Source organism: Mauremys mutica, chromosome 1 (genome assembly GCF_020497125.1).
Source record: "Mauremys mutica isolate MM-2020 ecotype Southern chromosome 1, ASM2049712v1, whole genome shotgun sequence".
Classification (NCBI taxonomy): Eukaryota; Metazoa; Chordata; order Testudines; family Geoemydidae; genus Mauremys; species Mauremys mutica.
Window position 1 is genome coordinate 111,765,140 of NC_059072.1, and position 25,094 is coordinate 111,790,233.

The 25,094-nt window shown below is 47.8% G+C and overlaps 1 protein-coding gene across 8 annotated transcripts in view; it reads left to right on the forward strand.

Annotated features, from left to right (window-relative positions):
• ERC1 (ELKS/RAB6-interacting/CAST family member 1) overlaps positions 1–25,094 on the forward strand; it is a 578,436-nt gene that overhangs the window by 159,028 nt on the left and 394,314 nt on the right. For all 8 annotated transcript variants that reach the window (XM_044991188.1, XM_044991177.1, XM_044991167.1 and 5 more), the window contains one exon: positions 10,115–10,282. In XM_044991188.1, the coding sequence (XP_044847123.1) occupies positions 10,115–10,282 (168 nt within the window). The remainder of the gene's footprint in view (positions 1–10,114; positions 10,283–25,094) is intronic.

Genomic DNA, 25,094 nt, shown 5'->3' on the forward strand with positions numbered 1-25,094 from the left:
GGTGCACAGTGTAGACATAGCCTTAGACCAGGGGTAGGCAACCTATGGCACGTGTGCCAAACGCGGCACGCGAGCTGATTTTTCAGTGGCACTCACGCAGCCTGGGTCCTGGCCACTGGTCCTCGGGGCTCTGCATTTTAATTTAATTTTAAATGAAGCTTCTTAAACATTTTAAAAACCTTATTTACTTTACATACAACAATAGTTTAGTTATATATTACAGACTTAGAGAAAGAGACTTTCTAAAAACATTAAAATGTATTACTGGCGTGTGAAACCTTAAATTAGAGTGAATAAATGAAGACTCTGCACACCACTTCTGAAAGGTGGTCGACCCCTGCTTTAGACTCTGAAGTTCCTATGTCACTTTTGAAAATGTAACTTATATTCTTAAGTCACTTAGGTGCATCTGAAAACTTTATCAGTTTTCCCCAAATTTATAACCAGGTAATAGTCTCATGATCAAGCCTTTAACCTACTTACAGATTATCAGAAAAAACAGTTTACCAAAACTCTCCCCTCCCCCCCATTCATATAAATGTTCTGTTATCTCTTTCATTTTTTCTATCTATATTCTTTCCCAGCAGAAGATACTGTAAGCACAGGCGTACAAGCATTGGTGGAGCTATGGATATTCTAGTTTCAGCTTCTTATAGAAGAAATTTCAGAATCAGTGTTCTTTCTTGTTTTGTATATGACTATCCATACTAGGTAGTGAGATATACAGCACTGCATCTTGCCACTGTGTAAAATTTCCCCAAAACATAGGTATTGAACAAAACAAACAAACTAACTTATAACAAGATAGCCATCAGTCTTCAACAGGTTATTTGTGTGTGCACAAACGTCTGGGGAAAGTTGGTAATACCCTATTGAAGAGAGGATTTTTAAGTCTGTTGTTCCGACTATGCGCGTTTCTAGTCAAGAGACTAAGTGAAGTTTGAAGGTGCATACTGGCAACTGACCTATCTGAGATACTCTTGTGCCCTTGGAAGTTAGATGATTAATGCAGAAAGGTTGGAAAGCACATAATCATATAAGGGCCAGAAACCACCCTATCTCTCCATTAGTATTTTGCATGCCATACCATTAGTGCAGCAGTTCCCAAACTTTTGAGGGTTGCGCTCCCACTTACCTCGTCTACACCCTCCTCGCACTCCCCCCCCCCAAAGGTGGGGCCAGGAGTGGTACTGCAGCTCCGGGTGGGAGGGATGTGGACAGGAGTAAAGGGGCCAAGGCTGGGGCCGCAGCTTGGGGTGGTTCTGTGGCCGGGAATGAGGCCGAGGCTGGGGGCAGGGGCAGAGCCGCAGCTAGGCTGCAGTGGGGGCTGGCAGCCGGGCCTCCGGCCACGTGTGGCTCTGCTCCCGACCTCACCCCCAGCCTTCTCTCTGGGCTGGGAACAGGGCCAGCGGCCAAGGCTGCAGGCTGGGAACAGGGCCAGCGGCTGAGGCTGGGGGCTGGCGTGGGGCTGGGAGTGGAGCCATGCTGAGGTTGGGGACTGGGCCAGAGATGTGGCTGGGGGCGGGACCGGAGCAGAGCTGGGGGTGAGGAAGGTCTGGTTGGCCCTCTCTGCCCCAGTGGAGGCTGGCCTGTGCCCTGCCACGCCCCTCCCTGAGTGGTCCTCTACGCCCCTCTAGAGGGGCACGCCCCATGCTTGAGGGACCTCTGCACTATTATATAATTAAAGACATGACTGTCTTTTAATATGCAAATAGGCAGGTTACCCTTAGGTTAAGCTAATACTGTATAAGGTGCAGAAATCAGGCTAGGGATGGCAAAACCCCAGTGGCTGCTTTCACAGCCATTTCTGTGTGTGCAGAAGAAGCCTTGCACTGACTTTGTTGAAGTTGGCATCACCTGGCTGCCACAGACCTCAGTTCTTGGCAGTCTGGGTGGATGCCATCCATAAACTGAGCTGGTGTGAATAAACAAGTGGATCATTCTGCCAAGAACAGTGGTAGGGTGATAACTGTGTGTCTTGCCAGCCTTTGAGGATTTTTCCTGAAAGTGTTTTCTGTGGTTCTCTAAGCAGGGACCTCACACAAAATAAACCAAGGAGTTCAATTTACTCCAAACCATAAGCCAATATAGAGTTCAAAGGGGTCAATCAATCAGAAGATGGAAGGTCTTCTGAGGAGGAACCTTTACTTAGTACTTCAGTTCAGTGGATTTGTGTAAGTGGGGTGTCTCATTTGCTATATAACAACCATTTGGGGGGCATGTGGCATTGCTTGTGAGAGAAATTTTTAGTTTTTCCTCAAAAATGAATGAAGGCTGTTAACCTGAGGATTAGAAGATTCTGAAACAACGTATTTGATCTGTTTACGCAGGCTGAACACTAGGAGCTAGTGAAAGTAGCAAAAGCTGTGGCTTGTGAGATTCAAAAACAATCTTCAGCTGCTTGGATCCGCCTGTTGAATTTTTTCTTACAAAAATAACTACTTTATCTATTTATATGGTACACATCACACTGGTATTCATTCACAGTATATTTTATCGGCTCCTCCCCCCTGCCCGCACAATAGTCTTACATAATGGATAAGAAATTAGGAATGTGATTTTAATGATTTGAAGTGAGCAGGAAGACTCCAGGAATAAAGGCAGCCGGGATTGCAGTGCTGACTTGAAGACCTGGGCTGCTTTTTCCTCACAGGGGTGGGCTCAGTGTTCCATATAATAGAGATCAGACAAAACAGTGAAGGATTTTCTTTGAGAGTTATACTATAGATGCTGTGGCTTTGATGAGTGTTTCCAGTTAGGAGAAAGAAATTAAGGAAATTGGACTGACATACACAGAGTCTAAAGCATCTAACTTTCTGTTTGTTTAATTTCTTTCCCCATTTGTAGTTTGTCCACGTTTTCTTTTTACTTCATGTCTCTGTCAGCCTGAGCTGTGCAGAAGGGGCAAGGGATTCAATAAGCACCCTACTTACTGACCGTGACTGATGCCCTGTAATGGATTCAGCTAATGGGAACCAAATCTGATACTGTCAAATAGGATTAGCAGCCAAGCTGGCTGGTTTGAACTCTGCCTGAATGCCAAGCGGATAAGGGTCAGTGGGTTTCTTTTGGTATCTTGAGCAACCTGGTGTTGTCAGATTTCATATTACGCAATGGTCTTTGAGAGTGTTCTTTGCTCTGTGGTGGCCTTTTTCTTCAGATTGAATTTATATTCAAAAGTCTGATTCCTTCTCCTGCCCCCCCCCCCCTTTTGTTTGTTTTTGTTTGCCTTGTATGCTCTGTCTAGTTTAATAGGTGGAGAAGAGAAGTAGAGGGAAAAACAGAGGCTTGTCAGTTTACAACTCTTTGTGGATGCCATGGAAGTTTCCTAACTTATTTTTCCTTTGGTTGACACCATGGGAGGTCAAAGTGTGCTTTTATGGCCAAATGATGGCCCACAAAGTTCTGGAATGTGGTCCTTTCCCCCCTTCATCTTCAGCATAAAGATATGTCGTGCAGAAAGACCCTCTTGTATTAAGGTGCTACATGGTATTGAGGTCCATGGTATTGAGGTCCAAGGGACTTGCTGCCCATCTTTGACACTTCAGCTGCTGTTTAAACCAGAAACACTTTTGGAAATCTTCAGGTAACCATAAGATTGTTTCCCCTCTTTTCACATAGTGACGTGCAGTAGTCAGTGCTTATGTTACCTCCAGGCTCAACTAATACAGTGTAGTGTAACTGCAGATGACTGAACATGCAGCAGCCCACTTAGTACTGTTACTTAGCATTTGTATCTCTGTATTTTGGGAATGTTTGAAATGGGGGAAAATTTTCTTAAAATTGTGAGAACCTCCACTACCAAGAAGAAAACATAATAATGGCATCTACATGGTGGGAAAATTCTGAAATACTAATATAAGATTATGATGTCAGATGAATGTCTGGTAAGTGTAGAAGAGATATGTCTAAAAGATGTGTTAAAAAAGAAATGTATATATTACTTATTACACAGTCAACCTGTGGATTTACTGAAGAGAGTCACATACCGCAGATTGTGTCAAATCTCATATTATAGGGCAAAATGATCCCCATGTACAGTGTTGCATTGCACAATGGTATATCTCATTGGAGGGATAAAATTGTTGCTGCTGTTCTGAAGTATTTGGTAATGGCCACCATCAGTGACCAGTGAAAAACAACTGTCCTGATCTACAATGGAAAATCCTGTCTTCTGCCATTCTCATTTATTTTTTAACTTTTTGGTTTTGTAAGAACTGGGTTTTTTAGTTTCTTTTTAGGCAAGCAGTAGATATTCTAGTATATTCAAATTTAATAGAACTTCAGAAATTTAAATTTTCAGTCATTTATTTTTCCCTACCTTGAACAAAATATTGCTTAAGCTATGGTTTTATGACTTACAGAGATATAGATCAGGTATTTTAAGTGAATATCTCAGGGTATACATATAAAAGCCAATAACCACATGCCATGTGGGGTTAAGATTTGTGGTTATGTTTTGATATTTAAATATTAAGGCTGTCAATTAATCACAGTTAACTCATGCAGTTAACTTAAATTAATCACGATTCATCACACTTTTAAACAATAGAATATCAAATGAAATTTATTAAATATTTTTGGATATTTTTCTACATTTTCAAATATATTGATTTCTATTACTACACAGAATACAAAGTGTACACTGCTTACTTTATATTATTTTTTATTACAAATATTTGCACTGTAAAAACGATAGAAGAAATAGTATTTTTCAGTTCACCTCATACAAGTACTGTAATGCAATCTCTTTATCGTGGAAGTGTAACTTACAAATGTAGTTTTGTTTTTTGTTACATACTGCACTCAAATTCTAAAACTTTGGAGCCTACAAGCCCGCTCAGTCCTACTTGTTCAGCCAAATGCTAAGACCAACAAGTTTGTTTACATTTACGGGAGATAATGCTGCCTACTTCTTATTTACAATGTCACCTGAAAGGGAGAACAGGCGTTCGCATGGCACTTTTGTAGCCAGCATTGCAAGGTATTTAGGTGCCAGATATGCTAAGCATTCGTATGCCCCTTCATGCTTCAGCTACCATTCCAGAGCACATGCTTCCATGCTGATGATGCTCGTAAAAAAAAAAAAAAAAAAATGTGTGAATTAAATTTGTGACTGAACGCCTTGAGGGGAGACCTGTATGTCTCCTGTTTGTTTTACCTGCATTCTACCATATATTTCATGTTATAGCAGTCTCGGATGATGACCCAGCACATGTTTGTTTAAGAACACTTTCACAGCAAATTTGACAAAACACAAAGAAGGTACCAAAGAGAGATTTCTAAAGATAGCTACAGCACTCGACACAAGGTTTAAGAATCTGAAGTGCTGTCCAAAATCTGACAGGTGGGAGGTGTGGAGCATGCTTTCAGAAGTCTTAGAAGAGCAACACTGTGATGCGGAAACTGCAGAACCCAAACCACCAAAAAAAGAAAATCAACCTTCTTTGAGTGATTGCTCGTGTGTATTCCACAGTAGGTGTGCGTGCTTGCCACATGCACTGGTGCTGGAAGTTTTTCCCTTAGCAGTACCCGTACTGGGGAAGCATCGTGGCGACCCCTGGCGTGGCACCTGTATATCGTGCTATAAGGGGGACCATGGCTCACCCCACCCTCAGTTCCTTCTTGCCACCAGTGAAGGTAGTCGGAACTTTGTGCTCCAGCTCTGCTGCAGCCTTTCTACTCGTCCTTAGTGGTACCATTCATGGAATTGTTACTTCAGTTGTTAGAGTGGGCTCGGGGCATGGCCCGTGCCCCAGGCTTCAAGTCATGCAACTCATGTCGCCGTTCTATGCCTAGGAGTGACCCGCATGCTGAGTGTCTCCATTGTTTGGGTGAGACTCACATCAGCAAACGTTGTAAGATCTGCAGGTCATTCAAGCCACGGACAAAGAAGGAGAGAGCCATTAGACTCTGTACTCTCTTGATGAAATCGGCGTTGGCCCCAACTCTGGCGCGCCGGGTGGACTCGGCTCCTGCTGCCGCTCCGTTGGTACATAGCGAGGCACACTCTACTGGCCAGCACCGTTCCCCCTCCAAGAAGCAGGGAAAGGGCCTTACCTCGCAGCGGCGCCAAGACAAAGAAAGAAGAGAGGCTGGACCTGTGTTGGCAGCCCACGGTCCCTTCCCCGGGCTCAAGGCCTCCGACTTGTGTTGAGCGGAGTAGCCCAGCACCGTCTGCGCACACATCTCCACCGGTACGGATACCGTCGGTGCCAGAGGTGATGCAGGCCACGAAAGACATTGAGACTCCCGGTTCCAGGCGCACAATTGGTGATGTGTCCCCAATGCCGGGGCTAACCCCCATTGGGGGCCCATCAAACCTCTCCTGCGGGTCGCAGTTCCTGCTCCGAGGACCGGTCCCCACACTGTTCGGCACGCAGCGACTGGTCGTCCGGCAGCTCACGCCCTCCCTCGACGCTGACCAGACTGTCCCGGTCACCACCTGGATGGGAGTCTCGAGGACCCTCTATGCCGCCTAGTGGGGATGGACCCACTACCAGTTTGCAGTCCTCCCATTTGGCCTATCCACGGCACTCAGGGTTTTCATGAAGTGTATGGCTGTGATAGCGGTCTACCTCAGGCGGGAGGGGGGTACAGATTTTCCCATACCTGGACGACTGGCTTCTCAAGGGAGACTCTTGTTCTGAGGTAAAGACCAACGTGAAGCTGCTCCTGTCAACATGCACTGGTCTTGGCCTAGTGGTGAACGAGACCAAATCAACCGTAGTTCATTGGGGTGCTGCTGGACTCCTCGAGGGCCACAGCCTCTCTCCCCCGGACAGGATCGAGGCCTTAAGAGATCTCATCGCCTCCGTCACGGCTTTCCCGGCGACAATGGCAAGGGTATGCCTTCAAATTCTAGGGCACATGGCGGCATGTACATATGTGGTCTGCCATGCCAGGCTCCGAATGAGGCCCCTCCAACTCTGGCTAGCCTCCCAATTCTCCCAGGCCCGGGACGGGCTAGACAAGGTTCTTATGGTTCCGTCCCCAATACTGGCTTCCCTTAAATGGTGGTCTTACCCAAGCAACATGCTGCAAGGGGTTCTCTTTCAGGATGTCAACCCATCTATGGACCAGGTGACCGATGCGTCAGATCTGGGTTGGGGAGCCCACACAGGGAACGTGCAAACTCAGGGGACGTGGTTGATTCCAGACTTGTCCCTTCACATAAATGTCAAAGAGCTCAGGTGGTCAGGGTCCTCACGGACAACACCACCGCCATGTACTACATCAACAGGCAAGGCGGAACTCGCTCCCTAGCCCTCTGCCAGGAAGCCCTGAGCCTATGGGAGTTCTGTATAGCCCACGATATCTCCCTGATGGCCGTACACCTCCTGGGCAACCGCAATACGCAAGCGGATTGCCTCAGCAGGGTTTTGTCCCCCCAGTATGAGTGGTCGCTTCACTCGGAGGTCACTCACCGGCTCTTCCGAGAGTGGGGAGTTCCCCAGATCGACCTCTTTGCAACCCGCCAGAACCGGCGTTGCCCCCAGTTCTGCTCCAGGGGAGGAGTGGGGAAGGGTGCAATCTCCGATGCATTCCTCCTGCATTGGTTGGGCCAGCTCCTTCCCGCCGTTCCCCCTCATCGACAAAGTCTTGCAGAAAGTAAAAGCAGACAAAGCGAAAGTCATCCTCATAGCCCCAGCGTGGGCCCGCCAACACTGGTATGGGACCCTCCTTCGCCTCTTGGCGCCACCCTCCTGCCCCCCCGAGGATGCTGCCACTTCGCCCGGACCTCCTCTCCCAGGATGGGGGCCACCTCCTCCATCCCAACCTAGCCGCGCTCCACCTGACAGCGTGGTTGCTCCGTGGCTAGGTGAGGAGGAGGGCAAATGTTCGGAGCAGGTAAGGCGGGTCCTCCTGGAAAGTAAGAAACCATCCACATGCCGGACGTACATGGCGAAGTGGTCCAGGTTCTCCAAGTGGGTGAGTAAGCGGGGAGTCTCCCCTTCCTCCGCGCCTCTCCAGCTTATCCTGGACTACCTCCTCTCTCTTAGGACCCAAGGACTGGCACCCGCCTCCGTCAGGTACACCTGGTGGCTATATCGGCCTTCCACCCACTGGTGCAAGGGCACTCGGTCTTCTCCCACTCTGTGACCTCCCGTTTCCTTAGGGGCCTTGACCACTCATTCCCGTACGCAAGACCCCCTGTACCGCAATGGGACCTGAACCTGGTTTTGTCCCGACTCATGGGTCCTCCCTTTGAACCCCTGGCCATGTGTTCCTGGTCTCACCTCTCATGGAAGGTAGCCTTTCTTGTGGCAATCACATTGGCCCGCCATGTCTCGGAACTCAGGGCCTTGACCTTGGAACCTCCCTATACGGTCTTCCACAGGGATAAAGTCCAGCTTCGCCCACACCCAGCGTTCCTCCTGAAGGTGGATATGCCTTCCATATGGATCAGAGCATCTTTCTCCCCATGCTCTGTCCTAAGCCCCATTCCTCCAGTAAGGAACACCGCCTCCACCCGCTTGATGTACGTAGAGCACTGGCCTATTACCTGGATCGGACCAAACAGTTCCGGAAATCCTTGCAGCTTTTTGTTGCCTCAGCTGAGCAGGTGAAGGGGCAATCTATCTCCACCCAGTGTCTTTCCCGCTGGATTACCTCATGTATACACACGTGCTATGATCTGGCAGGGGTTCCCCCGCCACCAATTGTTAGGGTGCACTCAACAAGGGCTCAGGCCTCATCAGCTGCCTACGTAGCCCATGTCCCTATCCAAGACATTTGTAGGGTGGCCACTTGGGCCTCAGTTCACACGTTCACTTCGCATTATGCGATCGTCTCCCAATCTAGGGATGATGCCGGTTTCGGTAGGGCGGTACTGTGTCTGGGCTATCGTGAACTCCTACCCACCTCCAACAGGTATAGCTTGGAATCACCTACTGTGGAATACACATGAGCAATCACTCAAAGAAGAAAGGACAGTTACCTGTTCCGTAACTTGCGTTCTTCGAGATGTGTTGCTCATGTCTATTCCACACCCCGCCCCCCTTCCTCACTGTTGGAGTTGTCTAGCAAGAAGGAACTGAGGGTCGGGGGAGCGTGCGGCCCCCCTTATAGCACAATATACAAGCACCACTCCAGAGGTCACTGTGGTGCTCCCCCAGTACGGGTACTGCTAAGGGAAAAACTTCCGGCACTGGTGCACATGGTGAGCAAGCACACCTACTGTGGAATAGACATGAGCAACACATCTTGAAGAATGCCAGTTATGGAACAGGTAACTGTCCTTTCTGCTGGTGGCATCTGACTCAGATGATCAAAATGAACATGCGACAGTCCACTCTGCTTTTGATCGTTATCGAGAAGAATCCATCATCAGCATGGATGCATGTCCTCTGGAATGGTGGTTGAAGCATGAAGGGACATATGAATCTTTAGTGCTTCTGGCACGTAACTATCTGCAATGCCGGCTTCAACAGTGCCATACAAATGTCTGTTCTCACTTTCAGGTGACATTCAAAACAAGAAGCAGTCAGCATTATCTCCCGTAAATGTAAACAAACTTGTTTGTCTTAGCAATTGGCTGAACAAGAAGTAGGACTGAGTAGGCTTGTAGGCTCTAAAGTTTTACATTGTTTTATTTTTGAATGCAGGGGGGTTTTTTGTACATAATTCTACATATGTAAGTTCAACTTTCATAATAGAGATTGCACTACAGTATTTGTAATAGGTGAATTGAAAAATAAGATTTTTTTTACAGTGCAAATATTTGTATTCAGAAATAAATATAAAGTGAGCACTGTACACTTTGTATTCTGTTGTAATTGAAATTAATATATTTGAAAATATAGAAAACATCCCCAAATATTTAAACAAATGGTATCCTATTATTAACAGTGCAATTAATGACAGTCCTATTAAATATTGATGTTTATATAGGCATCAGGTCTCCAAGTACTCTTAGTTTGATAAATCGTTCTTGAATAGTAACAGTCTTTGCTGAAGCTGTTGGATTTCACAGTCTTAATGGGAGATTAGTTACCAGAATCTATCTGGGGTTTGCCACCACTCATTTTCTTGTGGAAGTGGTGTATGCCTTGTCTAATAACTCTTTCCTTTCCTGTCTAACCAAGTCTTGTTTCTGCATGTGTAAACTCAGGTGGATGCACTACGATTACGTCTGGAGGAAAAAGAGACCATGCTGAATAAGAAGACAAAGCAGATCCAGGAGATAGCCGAGGAGAAAGGGACTCAAGCAGGAGAAATACATGATCTCAAGGACATGCTGGATGTGAAAGAACGCAAGGTCAACGTTCTTCAGAAGAAGGTAAGTTTGCAGATCTACAAGGTTCTGTGTCCTCTGATATATCCTCATTCTTGATACAAAATATCCAAGATTGCCAAAACGTCCCTTTGTTCCTTTGTTTACATTTTTGAGGTTAGTGGGTGAATTTGTTGATGTAATGCGAAGATTGTTCATTATAAACTTGTGAGCTTAGTCAAAGTTTTGAAGGGAAATTAAAAAACATCCCAAAAGCAAAACAGAGAAAATACCAGTGTTAACCTTTCAGTGATCCTATATATTGCTTCTGCTTCTACCTTACTGTTTGTAATGACTGAAGTATTTGTGTGGTGGACATGTCGCCCTGAAAACTCATCCTTTCCAACCCATTGTCTTAATGGCGGTGGGGAGGTGGAGGCTGTAGTTACTTTGGTAGTTCAAGAAATTGATTATGTGCCAGCTCAGCCAGTTTCTCGCACCTGGCCAACAGATTTTTATTTGCTTAAGCTAGGAACCTTGAGGGCTCAAGACAATATTGAGTTCAGTAAGAGCTAACCTTGTACAAAAGAGGAAATTCATGTGGACTTTAAGCAATTTGACCAAGGTCACATAGTAAATCAGTACTATTTATTAATAGAATCCAGGAATCCTAACTCCCAGTCCCCTGTTCTAACGTTTAGGCCACATATCTTTTACTATGGACTTGGCTTTTTACTAAAAACTTGTTTACATCTCTAAAAAGTAATAAGTCTGATTTCAGTGGAGCTATACCAGGAGTGGCTTTGATCCATGTGTTTAAATGAGCCCTAGTGCATCATACTCAATACTGGTTGAGCTCCCTGTCGTACTTTTTGACCGAGAAGCTTGAATATATAATAATTGTTCAAAATGTTGCTAGACCATATATAGAGGTTGTGATAAATGAAAGGGAGGGAGGGCAGCTCCCTTTTATCGACACCCAGCCAGCCAGTTAGCTATAAAATCCCTGTTAGTAGCTGTTCTCTACTTGCTTTACCTGTAAAGGGTTAAAAAAGTCCACAGGTAAAAGGAAGGGAGTGGTCACCTGACCAAAAGAGCCAATGGGAAGGCTAGAACTTTTTAAAATTGGAAAAAAACTTCCCCTTTGTCTGTCTGTGTTCTCCTGGAGAGCAGAGCAGGGCTGAAACTATGCATAAAAAGCTTTGGGCCAGGTATGAAAATCATCTGATCATACCTAGAAACTACTTATTTAAAAATCCAGATATGTAAGTAGATCAGGAAATGTCTAGGAAGATGCAATTAGGTTTATCTTTTATTTCTTTATGGCTTGTGGACTCCTCTGTGCTAACCCCAGGTGCTTTTGTTTTGCTTGTAACCTTTAAACTGGACCTCAAGAAGCTATCTTGATGCTTAATCCTTGTAATTGTTTTTTTAAAACCCAGCAAAAAGCCTAAATTCCAGATGTATTTTCCTTCTTTTTGTTTTTAATTTTTTTTTTTACCTTTTTAAAGAACAAGACTGGATTTGTGTGTCCCTAAGAGGTTTGTGTACATGTTGTTGTTTAATTAGCTGGTGGCAACAGCTGATTTCCTTTGTTTTCTTGCTCAGCTTTTCCCTGGAGTGGGGGTGAAAGGGCTTGAGGGTACCCCACAGCAAGGAATTCCCAAGTGCACCTCTTCTCAAAGGGATTTTTGCACTTGGGGGGTGGCAGCATCTACCCACCCAAGGTCAGAGAAAAGTTGTAACTTTGGGAGTTTAATACAAGCCTGGAGTGGCCAGTATTAATTTTTAAAATCCTTGTGGAACCCCACCTTCTGCACTCGAAGTGCCAGAGTGGGGAATCACCTTGAGAGAGGGTTATGAAGATTGCTTCAATCTTTAAGTTAATGGACTTGGTCCACTAACGTGAATATCCTTATTTCCTGTACTATTTATAACATGTGGCAGATTTTTTTTTAGCATTTCTTCTGAAGCTGAAATCCATTTTCTGTCTTCATGTATACAAGTCAGAATTCTGCTTTTCCCAAGGATTGTTTGTCAGATCTTTTAATGAAAGTTTGAATTGTCAGTTACAGAAAATGTGTACAGACTTTAATCTTTTTTGTTTCTGTCTGCAGTCTATTCTTTTTTTTTTTTTTTTTTTTTTTTTTTTTGCTGGCTTGATCTAGTCTCCCACCCACACTTCGTCACTAGCATTTACAACTGGCAATCCTGACACAGTAGGATTTAATCTGTATCTTCTAATTGGATACACAATGAATCAAAGGCCTTATGACTCTTGTCTAGTTTTAAACATCTTCTGATACAATGGCTGTTGCCAGTAAAGCTGTTAATATTTCATGTTGTCTTGGCTGGTGTGATGCTGGAATCTTGTTTTAGCTCTACCCATGTTGTTCTTCGAGTGATTGCTCATATCCATTCCATGTAGGTGTGCGCGCACCGCGTGCACGTTCGTCGGAAGACTTTTACCCTAGCAACTCAGTGGGTCGGCTGGGCGCCCCCTGGAGTGGCGCCACCATGGCGCCGGATATATACACCAGCCGACCCACCCACTCCTCAGTTCCTTCTTACTGCCCGTGTCGGTCGTTGGAACAGTGGAGCGCGGCTTTAGCTGACCTCCACTTCCCTAGCTACTCGTAGTTTCTCTCGTTAAGTATCGTATATAGTTCAGATTTTATAGTTGTAGTTAACTTTATTTGTTTTTAGTATTTATTTCACAGGGGTTCGGGGTTTATCCCCTTCCCCTCACCCGGTGCCGGGCCCGATGCCCGGTCCACAGGGTTTTATAATGCTCGGCTGGCCACAAGCCGATGCCGACAAGAGATCCTCTCCGAAGTGCCTCGAGGAATCTCACCTCACAGATAAGTGCCGTATTTGTGAGGCCTTTAATCCGAGAACAAAGGGGAGCGGGACTTTCGTCTCAAGCAGCTCCTGACGGAGGCAGCTCTTGCTCCTCCGCTCTCGGCACCAAGCGCTGGTCAGTCTTCAAGAAGCACTCCCTCGGCACCGGATCGCCGGTACCGCCAAGGCCTCCCGTCGCTGGCACCGACGTCTGCTCAGCACGCATCTCTCTCCTGGTGGATGAAGAGGCTCAGGACTCCTGCTGCGTCCGAGCCACCTGCTCCGCAGCCCGAGCGCTATGTTAAGTGGGATCGCCCGGCACCGATGTCTGCCGCGGCACCGACAATATCCACACCGTTAACTCCGGCCATGCAAGAGCCGTCGAGTCCGGTGCTGGAAAGCTCCCCGGTACGAACCGTGGTCGAGCCTGTTATTAAGCTGCGTCGGAGCCGCCTGCTCCGCAGCCGAGCGCTCTACTAAGTCGCACTGCCCGGCACCTATACCTGCTGCGGCACCGACAGTATCGGCACCGTCCACTCCGGCCATGCAAGAGCCGTTGAGTCCGGTACCGACACGCTCCCCGGTACGAGCCGCAGTTGAGCTCGCTCTTCAGCTGCGTCAGAGCCGCCTGCTCCGCAGCCGAGCGCTGTACTAGTCGGTCTGCCCGGTTCTGATACCTGCCGCGGCACCGACAATATCAGCACTGTCGACTCCGGCCACGCAAGAGCCGTTCAGTCCAGCGCCTGAACGCTCCCCGGTGCGAGCCGTGGTTGAGCTCACTATTCCCTCCACGCCGGAAACATTTCCACAGCGACGGAGTGGATGGCGATGACACAGCCTGCGCTGCTTCAACCCCCGGCACCGCCGGTGCGGGTTATATTGTCTATCGACGAGCCTGTCTTGCTCAGGCCACCCTGCGTCGGCACCACAGAGCGGCACCGTTCACGATCGCGGTCCTGCAGATCTTCTCGGTCCTGTTGCCGAGCCAGGTGCCGGCACCGTTCACGGTCCTGGCACCATTCCCCATATCGGTACCGGTCGTACCCGCGGCACTGATCAGCGTCCCGTTCCCGACCTGGTACACTCGGTGCCGATCCATCTCCCGGCATCGCTCCGGGCACTGGATTCCCGTAGCCGCTCCCGGCGTCGAGCCTCGAGATCTCGGTCAGCCTCCTGGCACTGCTCCGGTCACAGGTCCCATTCTCGCTCCCGGTACCGGTAGGCCTCACGGTACTGATCCCCGGTGCCGTGTCGAGCGCCATGAGCTGGAGACGGAGACTCTGCCCAGGGCTTTAACTTCTCCATAGCCATCTATTCGGATGTGCGCACCAGAGTCTTCCGGGTGCCCCAGGCCAGGACCCTGACCCCCATCAGTGGCTGCCCTGTACATCTTGGGCGTGCCATCAGGCCAAAGGCCTACCTGTGATCCCATCACGCTCTGTTCCGTCAGAGCACTGGGTACCAGGGGCGACAGTTAGCCGTCCCCCTCCGACCGGTAGGGAGGAAGTCTGGTTCTGCCACCGGATTCCCACATCCCACCGGATCAGGAGGTCGTCCAGGAGCGTGAGCCCACACAGGTCCACTTGTCCCCGGCCTTTCTTCTCCCTCCTCCCCAGATGAGGCGGTGGCAGAAGCGTACTCCTTGGGCCCTCCCCTAATCGGCCTGGGGGCCCATCAGGACCTCCCGAGATGGGTGGCATTCACTATGAATATACAAGTGGCCACTATCCCGACCGTGAGCGTGGGAGTCGAATGCATGTGCATGGTATCCTCCAGGGGCGACGGGCACCTATATGTACGTCTTTCCCCATGCTCCCTTGTCATCTAGTCCGTCAATGAGACGCAACGCCATGGCCTACAGGTACCAGCCCCTATGTCCAAGGGGGCTAGGCGAATGGACCTCCTGGGCCATAAGATGTACTCGGCAGGCGCCTTGCAACTTCGCGTTGCAAACCAGCAAGCCCTGCTTAGCCGTTACTATGGGCGGTGGTGGAAGAATTTACAGAGTCGGTTTCTCAGATCTCCCGTCAAGAGTTTGATGCCCTCCTGGGAAAAGGGCCGAAAGTGGCGAGAGCTTCCCTCCACATCTTGTTGGATGTAGCAGACTCCACAGCCACGACTCTGGCCTCGGGTGTTGCCACGAGGTGCATTTCATGACTCCAGTTATCGAGCCTTCCCTAGCAGCTGCTGCACACTATACAGGACTTGTCCTTCAATGACAAAGGCCTGTTCTCAAAACTGACCCTAGGCTGCAAGGCCCAAAGGACAGCGAGGTCACTATGCACTCCCTCTCGGCATGTACATGCCAATGACTCACTGCCGACCTTTCCGCCAGCCTCACCGCCCTTACCCTGCGCCTAGACAACGACAGGGCTTTGCCAGCAGGCGACGCTGAGGCAGTCGTAGGCGTTGGTCAGGACCCTTAAGGGGCCAAAAATCAGGGTCCTCCCAACCACCAATCAAGCAAAACCTATTCCTCCTCGTCCCTCTTAGGGACCCCTCTCACGAGCAATTCCTCTTGCAAGAGGCGCGGGCGCTCCTCACCATCGGAGCTATAGAGGAGGTTCCACAGACAAAAGGGACAAAAGGTTCTAGCCCCACTAGTTCCTGATCCCCAAGGTGAAGGGAGGTCTCAGACCTATCCTAGACCTGCGGAAGCTCAACAAGTATGATATACCTGGAGTTCCGCATGGTATCCACGGGGACCGTCATCCCATCCTTGGATCCCGGAGACTGGTATGCCGCCCTCAATATGAAGGGCGCATATTTTCACGTGGCCATTTATCCTCCGCACAGAAGGTACCTCCGGTTTGTGGCCAACCGTCATTTCCAGTTTACAGTCCTCCCGGTCGGCCTCTATACAGCCCCCTGTGTATTCACGGTGTCTGGCTGTAGTCGCCCTCTCCGCCACCGTCGGATACACGTTCTCCCTATCTGGACGATTGGTTCATTCCGGGGGCCACCGGGGCCCAAGTTACCACTCGTGTGGGCGTCGACGAGGTCCTATTCCTGCGTTTAGGTCTGATGATCCATATAGCGAAATCTACCCTGATTCCCACTCAGGGAATAGACTTAACTGCGGCCACCCTGGACTTCAGTATCGCACAGCCTGCTTACCTACGCCTTGGTTTCACGCGATGGTAACCATTGTACAAGGTCTACGGACCTTCCCGGTAACTTTGGCTTGAACGTGCCTAGGTTTTCTGGGCCACATGGCTGCCTGCACGTGCGTAACCGAGCATGCTAGGCTTTGCCTCCGTACATTTTAATCGTGACTCACCTCAGTGTACCACCCGGCCAGAGACAGCATGGTCATGGTCGCCTCGATCCTCCCGAGCATCCTAGGCTCCCTCGACTGGGGGTCGACGCCCTCCCTGATGTGTGCAGGAGTGCTGTTCCATCCACCTCACCCTCGGTGTCCCTCATGATGGACGCCCCCATCTCTTCGCTGGGGTGCTCACTTGGGTCAGTTTCCCACTCCAGACCTTTGGTTGGCTCAACAGCTGCCCGTGCACATCAATGTCCGGGAGTGGAGAGCAGTCTGCCTTGTGTACCAGGCGCTTCAGCAGCGCCTACAAGGCTTTTGTGTCTCGGTGTTCACAGACAACACAACGGACACCCGTTACATAAACAAGCACGGAGGAGCACGGTCCTCCTCTCTTTGCAGGGAGCTATCCAGCTCCGAGACTCCTGCACAGCTCAATTGACGGACCTGGTAGCGTCCTTTCTCCTAAGGGTCCGGAACACTTGGGCAGATCGCCTCAGCAGATCCTTCCTGTCTCTCAAGTGGTTGATTCCTCCGGATGTTATCCATTACGTTTCCGGAACTTCACTCTCGCGGAAACGGAATGAGAGAGAAGTTCTGCTCATGCCAAGGCCTCTCCCCGGGCTCAATCTTGGCTGCTTTTCTGATGCCGTGGACGAGCCGTCTGCCGTCCACTTTCCCACCGCTCCCGCTGGTTCGCAAGGTCCTGCTAACACTCCGCAGGGACAGAGCGCATCTGATCATGATCGCTCCAGCGTGGTCCAGGCAGCACTGGTACACCATGTTGCTAGACCTGTCGGTAGCCAACCGATTCCCCTGCCTCTTTGCCCAGACCTCATAACGCTGGATCACGGCAAACTTTACCACCTAGACCTGCAATCCCTGCACATCGCCGCATGCCTGCTGGGGCCTAAACCGAGCCGAGTTACATTGTTCTGCCTCGGTTCTACAGGATTCTCCTGGGTGGTAGGAAGCCTTCCACTCGGTTAACGTATCTGCCCAACTGGCAGTCTTTCTCTTGCTGCTACGAAACACAATGTTTCCCCCACAGAGGTTCCGATCTATTTCCTCTGGGATTGCCTATGATCTTCAAACAGCAGTGCCTGGTGCAGTTCATCATTAAGGGTGCGCTTGGCAGCCGTCTCTACCTTCCTCCCAAGGGAGAGTGGCCGCTTCATATTCTCACACGCTGTGGTTTCTAGGTTCCTCAAGGGCTTGGGGCATTTATGCCCCCGGGTTCGCCGCCCCACCAACTCCTGGGTCTTCAACCTGGTTATAAGCAGACTTATGCCTGCTCCATTCAAACCACTGACAACATGCTCACTCAGATACCTGTCCTGAGGGACAGCTTTTTCCTTGTAGCCTTTGCATCGGCTGGACAAGTCTCCGAGCTTCGGGCTCTCACAGTGGACCCACGGTGCACTATGTTGCGTAAGGACAAGGGGCTGTTGTGACCACGTCCGGCCTTCCTCCCTAAGGTGCTGTTGACCTTTCATATCATCAGGGATATCTTCCTTCTGGTCTTCTTTCCGAAGCCCCATTCATCGCGACGGGAGCACATTTGCCCTCCCTAGACGTCCGTAGGGCGCTCGCTTTTTATGTCGAGCGGACAAGCCTTTTTGTACGCCCCCAACTCTTCGTTGTATTGGCAGACCGCATAAAGGGCCTACCTGTCTCCTCCCAGAGCTTTCCATCTTGGGTGACGTCATGCATTTGCACCTCCTGTGACTTGGCCCATGTTCCGTCGAGCCACCTTACTGCTCATTTCACCAAGGCTCAGGCTTCTTCTGCTGCCTTTCCGACTCACATACCCTTCCAGGGGCTATGTCATGCTACTACCTGGTCCTCTATCCGGACCTTTGCCTCTTTGGTCTAACTGTCCAGAGATGATGCAGCCTTTGGCTCAGCAGTTTGCATTCTGCAACATCTCACTCCGACCCCACCGCTTACGTAAGGCTTGGGAATCACCTACATGGAATGGATATGAGCAATCACTCGAAGAAGAAAAAACGGTTACTTACCTTTGTAACTGTTGTTCTTCGAGATGTGTTGCTCATATCCATTCCAAACCCACCCTCCTTCCCCACTGTCGGAGTAGCCGGCAAGAAGGAACTGAGGAGTGGGTGGGTCGGCTGGTGTATATATCCGGCGCCATGGTGGCGCCACTCCAGGGGGCGCCCAGCCGACCCACTGAGTTGCTAGGGTAAAAGTCTTCCGACGAACGTGCACGCGGCGCGCGCACACACCTACATGGAATGGATATGAGCAACACATCTCGAAGAACAACAGTTACAAAGGTAAGTAACCGTTTTTTATCTCGATATGGAACACAATAAGGACCTCTGAAGGGAAACTGGCAGAAGAAAAAGTTTTCTCATTGTGCAGTGCTTCTAGATTTGCTTCCGTGGATATTAGGTGTCATCAGTAGCATCTGTCCACTGCTGGTGGCAGTGAAGTGGAATTGATGACATATTGGATGAACTTGGTTGAACTAGGTGTTGTACAAGCATGTATTGTTTGTTCAACTTTTATTAATGCTTCTCCCTCCCATCCATTCCATTTCCACACACACACTCACCCACCCCTACCTACCTCTCCCCCTGGAGATCAGAATAGGGCCGAGTGCTTGTTTTGCAGCGGGGACTTGCATTAGCATCAGAAGTAGAGGAACAAAATCTTGGAAGTATGGACATTTTCATTACAGAGAACTTCTTAGTTTGCACAGAAAAAAATGATGACTGGGCAATATTTAAATTTGGAAATAATACCAGGAAACTAAGGGTCTTAAAGTTGAAATAATCTGATTATTATTAGTAGTAGTAGTAGCAGTAGCAATACTGTAGCACCAAGTAGACCTGGTAATGGACCAGGATCCTATTGTGCTAGCCACTGTTTATGTAAAAAATCCTTTAAGCAAAGTGATATGCTTTCTGTTAAAATTAAGGAATATCATCTCTAGCAGTAAAGTTGTCATAGCCAAGATGTTTTAGGGTAAATTATGCTCTTAAAGAATGATACTGTCAAGCATCTGTGGCCCAAATTGTTATCTGTTTTAAAACTGTTCGACAAAATCCTGTGATTCTAAATAATTATTCTAGATATTTGATCTTTTGTTCAGATAACTAAAGAAATAGTTGTTTTGGGGATTCACAAAAATCTTTACTGTGCTCTACCTACCCTCTTTGCAGCAAAAGCTATCTAAAGCACCCCTTCTGAACTTGTTGGATTCATACCTGGACTGGTTGGCATAGGCAAATGTGTAGTGCGTTTTGTGCATTGCTAAGATCACTGCTGAGGCTGGTTATATAAAAGGTGTAAACAAGAAACGATGCCTTCCAGTAATTCGAAAGAGGGATAGTGATGTTTACTAACTGGCTAATGATAAAATAAAAAAAGATTAATTTTAATTCAGCACTTTTAAGAGGGCTATAAATAATGCAGAATTTAAATAAATGAAAAAGTCCATTGCCATCACCACTTAGGTTACGTTGATACGCAACAAAATGTGATGTCTTGGATCGTATTAGGCAAACCTCATCTAGCTCACATTTCAGGTACTAGAATTGCTCCGCTTTGGAGTTCTTAAAATTACGATATTTTTAAGACAGCACCTTTATTTAATGCAATGTGAGAAGATAATATAAAATGTAAGGAATATGGAGCCTGGGAAAGTGATGCACAGCTCTCTCTCCCTCTGTCTCACTGGCAGAAAATTAGTTTAACAGAACAGTCAGTACCTTTGAAGGAGCCTTGTATTTTCCTTTTCAATGAAAATAAATCTAGCAGAAAAGCTTATACATTATGTTGGTTAGGGTCCATAGAAGAAGAGAATGATGTGGAGAGGATGGGCAGGGTATCACTACCATTCACTCATCGTTCATTATCATCCTCCTTGCTACATTGGTCTTGGAAGGTAGATGGGATCGGGAGGGAATAGAAAATTTTCAATACCAGATAATCAAAGCAGTTTGAAAGAACCACCTCTGAGACTACAGACACATGGCTATTACTGTGAGACTGTAAAGTATAGTACCATGACAAACCTGTGTTTTTGAGTGAAGGTTGTGTTTTGTGTCTTAGGAAGTTTATACCATGCACTGCAGCAGTTCGTTGTGCAAAGTAGCTGCCTCATGACAAAATGTAAGTGCGTTTTCTGAACATGGCAGTTTTTTGAGGCAACTCCCCAGAAAGAATCTGATATGATCCTATTGTGTATTTAAGAAGGAACTCAGATGCAGACTGGCTGTGCTGATGATGTCATTTTAAGTGAGTTGCCGACACCACTGATTTGGTCAGCTGAAAGTACCTTTTTGCATGCGCGCGCACACACACATCATACATCATTTAAAAGCTTATTATGTCTACTTTAAGATGAAGTATGATGTGGAGCTATCTAGTGGTGCTGTTATCATAGAAACAGAGAGAAACAATGACACAATCAACACGGTAAAATGACCAGTTTGAAATATTTGCATTCATTTCTGTTAGGTTGTTGACTCTCTGTGTATTATTTCAAGACATAAAATTGGATTGCTTTGCATCTCAACAACAATCTAAAGGGTAAAACAAAATCTAATAATTATGTACATGTATCATTGAGCTGGTGACATTTCTAGTCAACATCATTATCTTTTCACTATTATGATCTCTGTTGAGAGTGCGTAGGTTATCACAGTCTTCATTGGATTGGCATGTACACAGTTCTATATAGGGAAGATTGTTCTGACTACAGACACAGTTGCTTGTGCAGCGACCTCTACCAATACAGGTACAAACAAGGTCTTGTAGAAGCTCAGATGCCATGGGGCCCTTGAAGAATACAGGAAGTACTTCATCATCCACATTTTTCTATCCATGTTGCAATGGTGATCCAATATCTAATTTATGTATGTGCAAAGACATCCAAATATTTTTTTGCCAAGGTGTTCTTTTGACATGCTCTTCAAAACTGTCCTCATGTGGTGTGAGTTTGGCCAGGCACTCGTCCTTATTGATGGCTATACATAGGCACAAGCAATTTGGGTCTCTGTTGGTCTCCTTTTGTTTCTTGTGCTGGTCATACAGCACTGCTACTGACTCCCTTGCTGCAGAAATTGCAGCTTGTCTGTCACACACTCCCAATTTGGCAAGCTCTGAGAAGCGATAAGCGCCCTTTGTTTTCACAACATTAAACACAGATTTTTTTTCCCCAATACCAAGTAAGGATGATGGAATCCTATCCTGTTAATGCATGTGCAGCGGGAAATATGTTGCAGAAGTCAGGAGTGAGTGCATCACAGATTGCAAGCACAGGTATAAAGCGATGCTTGCCAGTTGTGCTACTAATGGTGCCTGTTGCAATCCGCAAGGTATTTGTGTACCATTTTTGGAAAGTAATGAACAGCAAGGGCGAAAACATCTGTAGCAGGTGACATAATTACTATGGTGCTTCTTCAAGCAATGTCCCTATGAGTGCTCCACTACATATGTATGGCAGTGTCCTCTGTGCCTGGAATCTGAGATCTTCATCAGCGCTTGTCGGACCACACATGCACACCTTCCTTGTCTCGTAGTGTGAGCAGGATGTATATATAGCACTGTGTGGACTGACCGCTCCCCGGTTGCTTCTCTACCATCTTTGGTCTGGAACGGAATCCACAGCAGAGCCTGCTTCTCCTGTTCCCTCAGTAGATAGTGCCTTATCTGACAGTTGTAATGTAGTTAGAGGAGGGAAGAAGAAGAAGAAATACTATCAACCGCCCCCTTTTGTTTGTTTGTTTTGTTTTCGCTTAAGCTATAAATAATGATAAGTTAAAGTTTGCATTTCCCTGCTTCTTGCCCTTCCCAACGGAAAGTCTTTTTCCTTCACCTTTATGCCTGGATCTCCTGGGTTTAAGAAGTGCATCTCTTGTGGGGCAGCCTTCCCAGTAATGCCCAGCCACCTGCAGTGCATTCTCTGTCTGGAAGAGGGGCACATACCACAAAAGTGTTTCTGCTGTCATGACTTGACTGCCAGGGATGGAAAAGACCAGGACATTCACTTGCGCCTTCTCCTCATGGAGAAATCACTGTGTCCAGCTTCACACCCTGGCCTGGACACTTCCCCATCGCAGCCCTCACACGCCGCTAGGTTGTCTACTGACCCCTGTTCTCCACGTCCTTCTAAAAGAAAGTCTTCTCCCTGCTCATACGTGAAGAAACAGACTTTCTTATCACCCACTGAGATGCTGCCTGTGAGGTCGATAGTTCCAGGACCCACCTGAGTACCTCTAGCACCGGCGCCAACCAATGGTCCAAGGACCATACCCGAGCAGAATTACAGCCCTCAGTGCCATCTCTCGGTGCTAAAGACCGAGATGCGAGACCTCTGAAAGTTGCGCCAACCCTGCTGACCAGACCTACTTAAGGCATATCAGCACTGACAAAACCACTGGCGTTGATGTCCTTTTCGGCACAGAGTAAGTCCTTGGTGCCAAGTAAGGTAGCAGTACCGACCATGTCCTCAGCACCAAATACTACATCGGCTCCAACTATGTCCTCAGCACTGAGCAAGGCTACAACGCCATCTGCTGGCTACGCAGGAGAATGCACCTCTCCTTCAGCACCAGTACATTCGTTGGTGCTGACCATGCTCTTCCCTCCACCACTGGAGTTTTGATACCTCAAAGACTTGTCTGTTTCTGAAGCTCTTGACTCCTCAGACATGACCTACCTCCACTGCCATATTCTTCTTCATTGGAATCACATCACTCTTCCCCGAGGACAGCACTTCCTGCCTCCAGCTATTGTGACAACTAATTCTACAGTACTGCTGGCGTCATGAGCAGGGTTCCTCGCACAGAGACTGATCCAGGACATCTGTAGGGCCGTGACATAGTCATCTATCCATACCTTCACGTCTCACTATGCCTGAGGCAATGCTAGTTTTGGGAGGGCAGTGTTAGTCAGCTCATCCATGAACTTTGAACCCACCTCCAAGGTACTGCTTGTGAGTCACCTAGCATGGAATCCACATGAGCAAGCACTTGAAGAAGAAAAAAAGTTACCTATCTTTTGTAACTGTTCTTTGAGATGTGTTGCTCATGTCCATTCCATGACCCATCCTACCTTTCTGTTGGAGTTGTTGGCAAGAATCATAGACTCATACAATATCAGGGTTGGAAGGGACCTCAGGAGGTCATCTAGTCCAACCCCCTGTTCAAAGCAGGACCAGTTCCCAACTAAATCATCCCAGCCAGGGCTTTGTCAAGCCTGATCTTAAAAACCTCTAAGAAAGAGATTCCACCACCTCACTTGGTAACCCATTCCAGTGCTTCACCACCCTTCTAGTAAAAAGGTTTTCCTAATATCCAACCTAAACCTCCCCCACTGCAACTTGAGACCATTACTCCTTGTTCTGTCATCAGGTACCACTGAGAACAGTCTAGATCCATCCTCTTTGGAACCCCCTTTCAGGTAGTTGAAAGCAGCTATCAAATCCCCCCTCATTCTTCTCTTCGGCAAACTAAACAAGCCCACTTCCCTCAGCCTCTCCTCATAAGTCATGTGTTCCAGCCCCCTAATCATTTTTGTTGCCCTCCGCTGGACTCTTTCCAATTTTTCCACATCCTTCCTGTAGTGTGGGGCCCAAAACTGGACACAGTACTCCAGATGAGGCCTCACTAATGTCGAATAGAGGGGAATGATCATGTCCCTTGATTTGCTGGCAGTGCCCCTACTTATACAGCCCACAATGCCGTTAGCCTTCTTGGCAACAAGGGCACACTGTCGACTCATATCCAGTTTCTCATCCACTGTAAACCCTAGGTCCTTTTCTGCGGAACTGCTGCCTAGCCATTCGGTCCCTAGTCTGTAGCAGTGCATGGGATTCTTCCGTCCTAAATGCAGAACTCTGCACTTGTTCTTGTTGAACCTCATCAGGTTTCTTTTGGCTCAATCCTCTAATTTGCCTAGGTCCCTCTGTATCCTATCCCTACCCTCCAGCATATCTACCACTTCTCCCAGTTTAGTGTTATCTGCAAATTTGCTGAGAGTGCAGTCCACGCCATCCTCCAGATCATTAATGAAGACATTGAACAAAACCAGCCCCAGGACCGACCCTTGGGACACTCTGCTTGATACCAGCTGCCAGAAGGAACTGAGAAGATGTGGGGCTGGCGATGACCCTTATACTGGTGCATAAATGTGGGGCTCCAGGGGGTGCTAGGGCTGGCCCTACAGATACTGAACGTGAGGGGGAAAATCTCCGGCAACTTTGTACATGGGCGTGCACACACCTTAGCATAGAATGGACATGAGCAACACCTCTCAAAGAACAACAGTTACGAAAGGTAGGTAACCATTTTTTTTCCCTTCTTCATCGACCTCTTGTCCACCGCAGGCGAGCCTCTGCCTGTACCGGAGGAAGAAGAGCAGGAGAACATTCCACCGCCACTCCACTTTTCCTCTTCCTTTCCTGATGAGGCTATCTTGCCTCCATCTCCTACTGCAGCTGATGACTTTAGACACTTTCAGGAGTCATTTTGCAGGATTGCAGACACTTTTCAGGTTCCTTTAGAGAGGGTGAAGAACTAACAACTTAAGCAGCTCAACATCTTGCATACGTCGTCATCTTCTAAAATAGCCCTCTTTATCAATAAGGCCCTACTTGATCCTGCAAAAATACTCTGGCAAACCCCCACGTCCATTCCACCAACTTACAAGCAGGTGGAAAAAAATACATTCCTGCAAAGGACTTGGCATTTCTTTTTACTCACCCCACCTCGAATTCAATAGTTGTCAATGCTGTGCAGG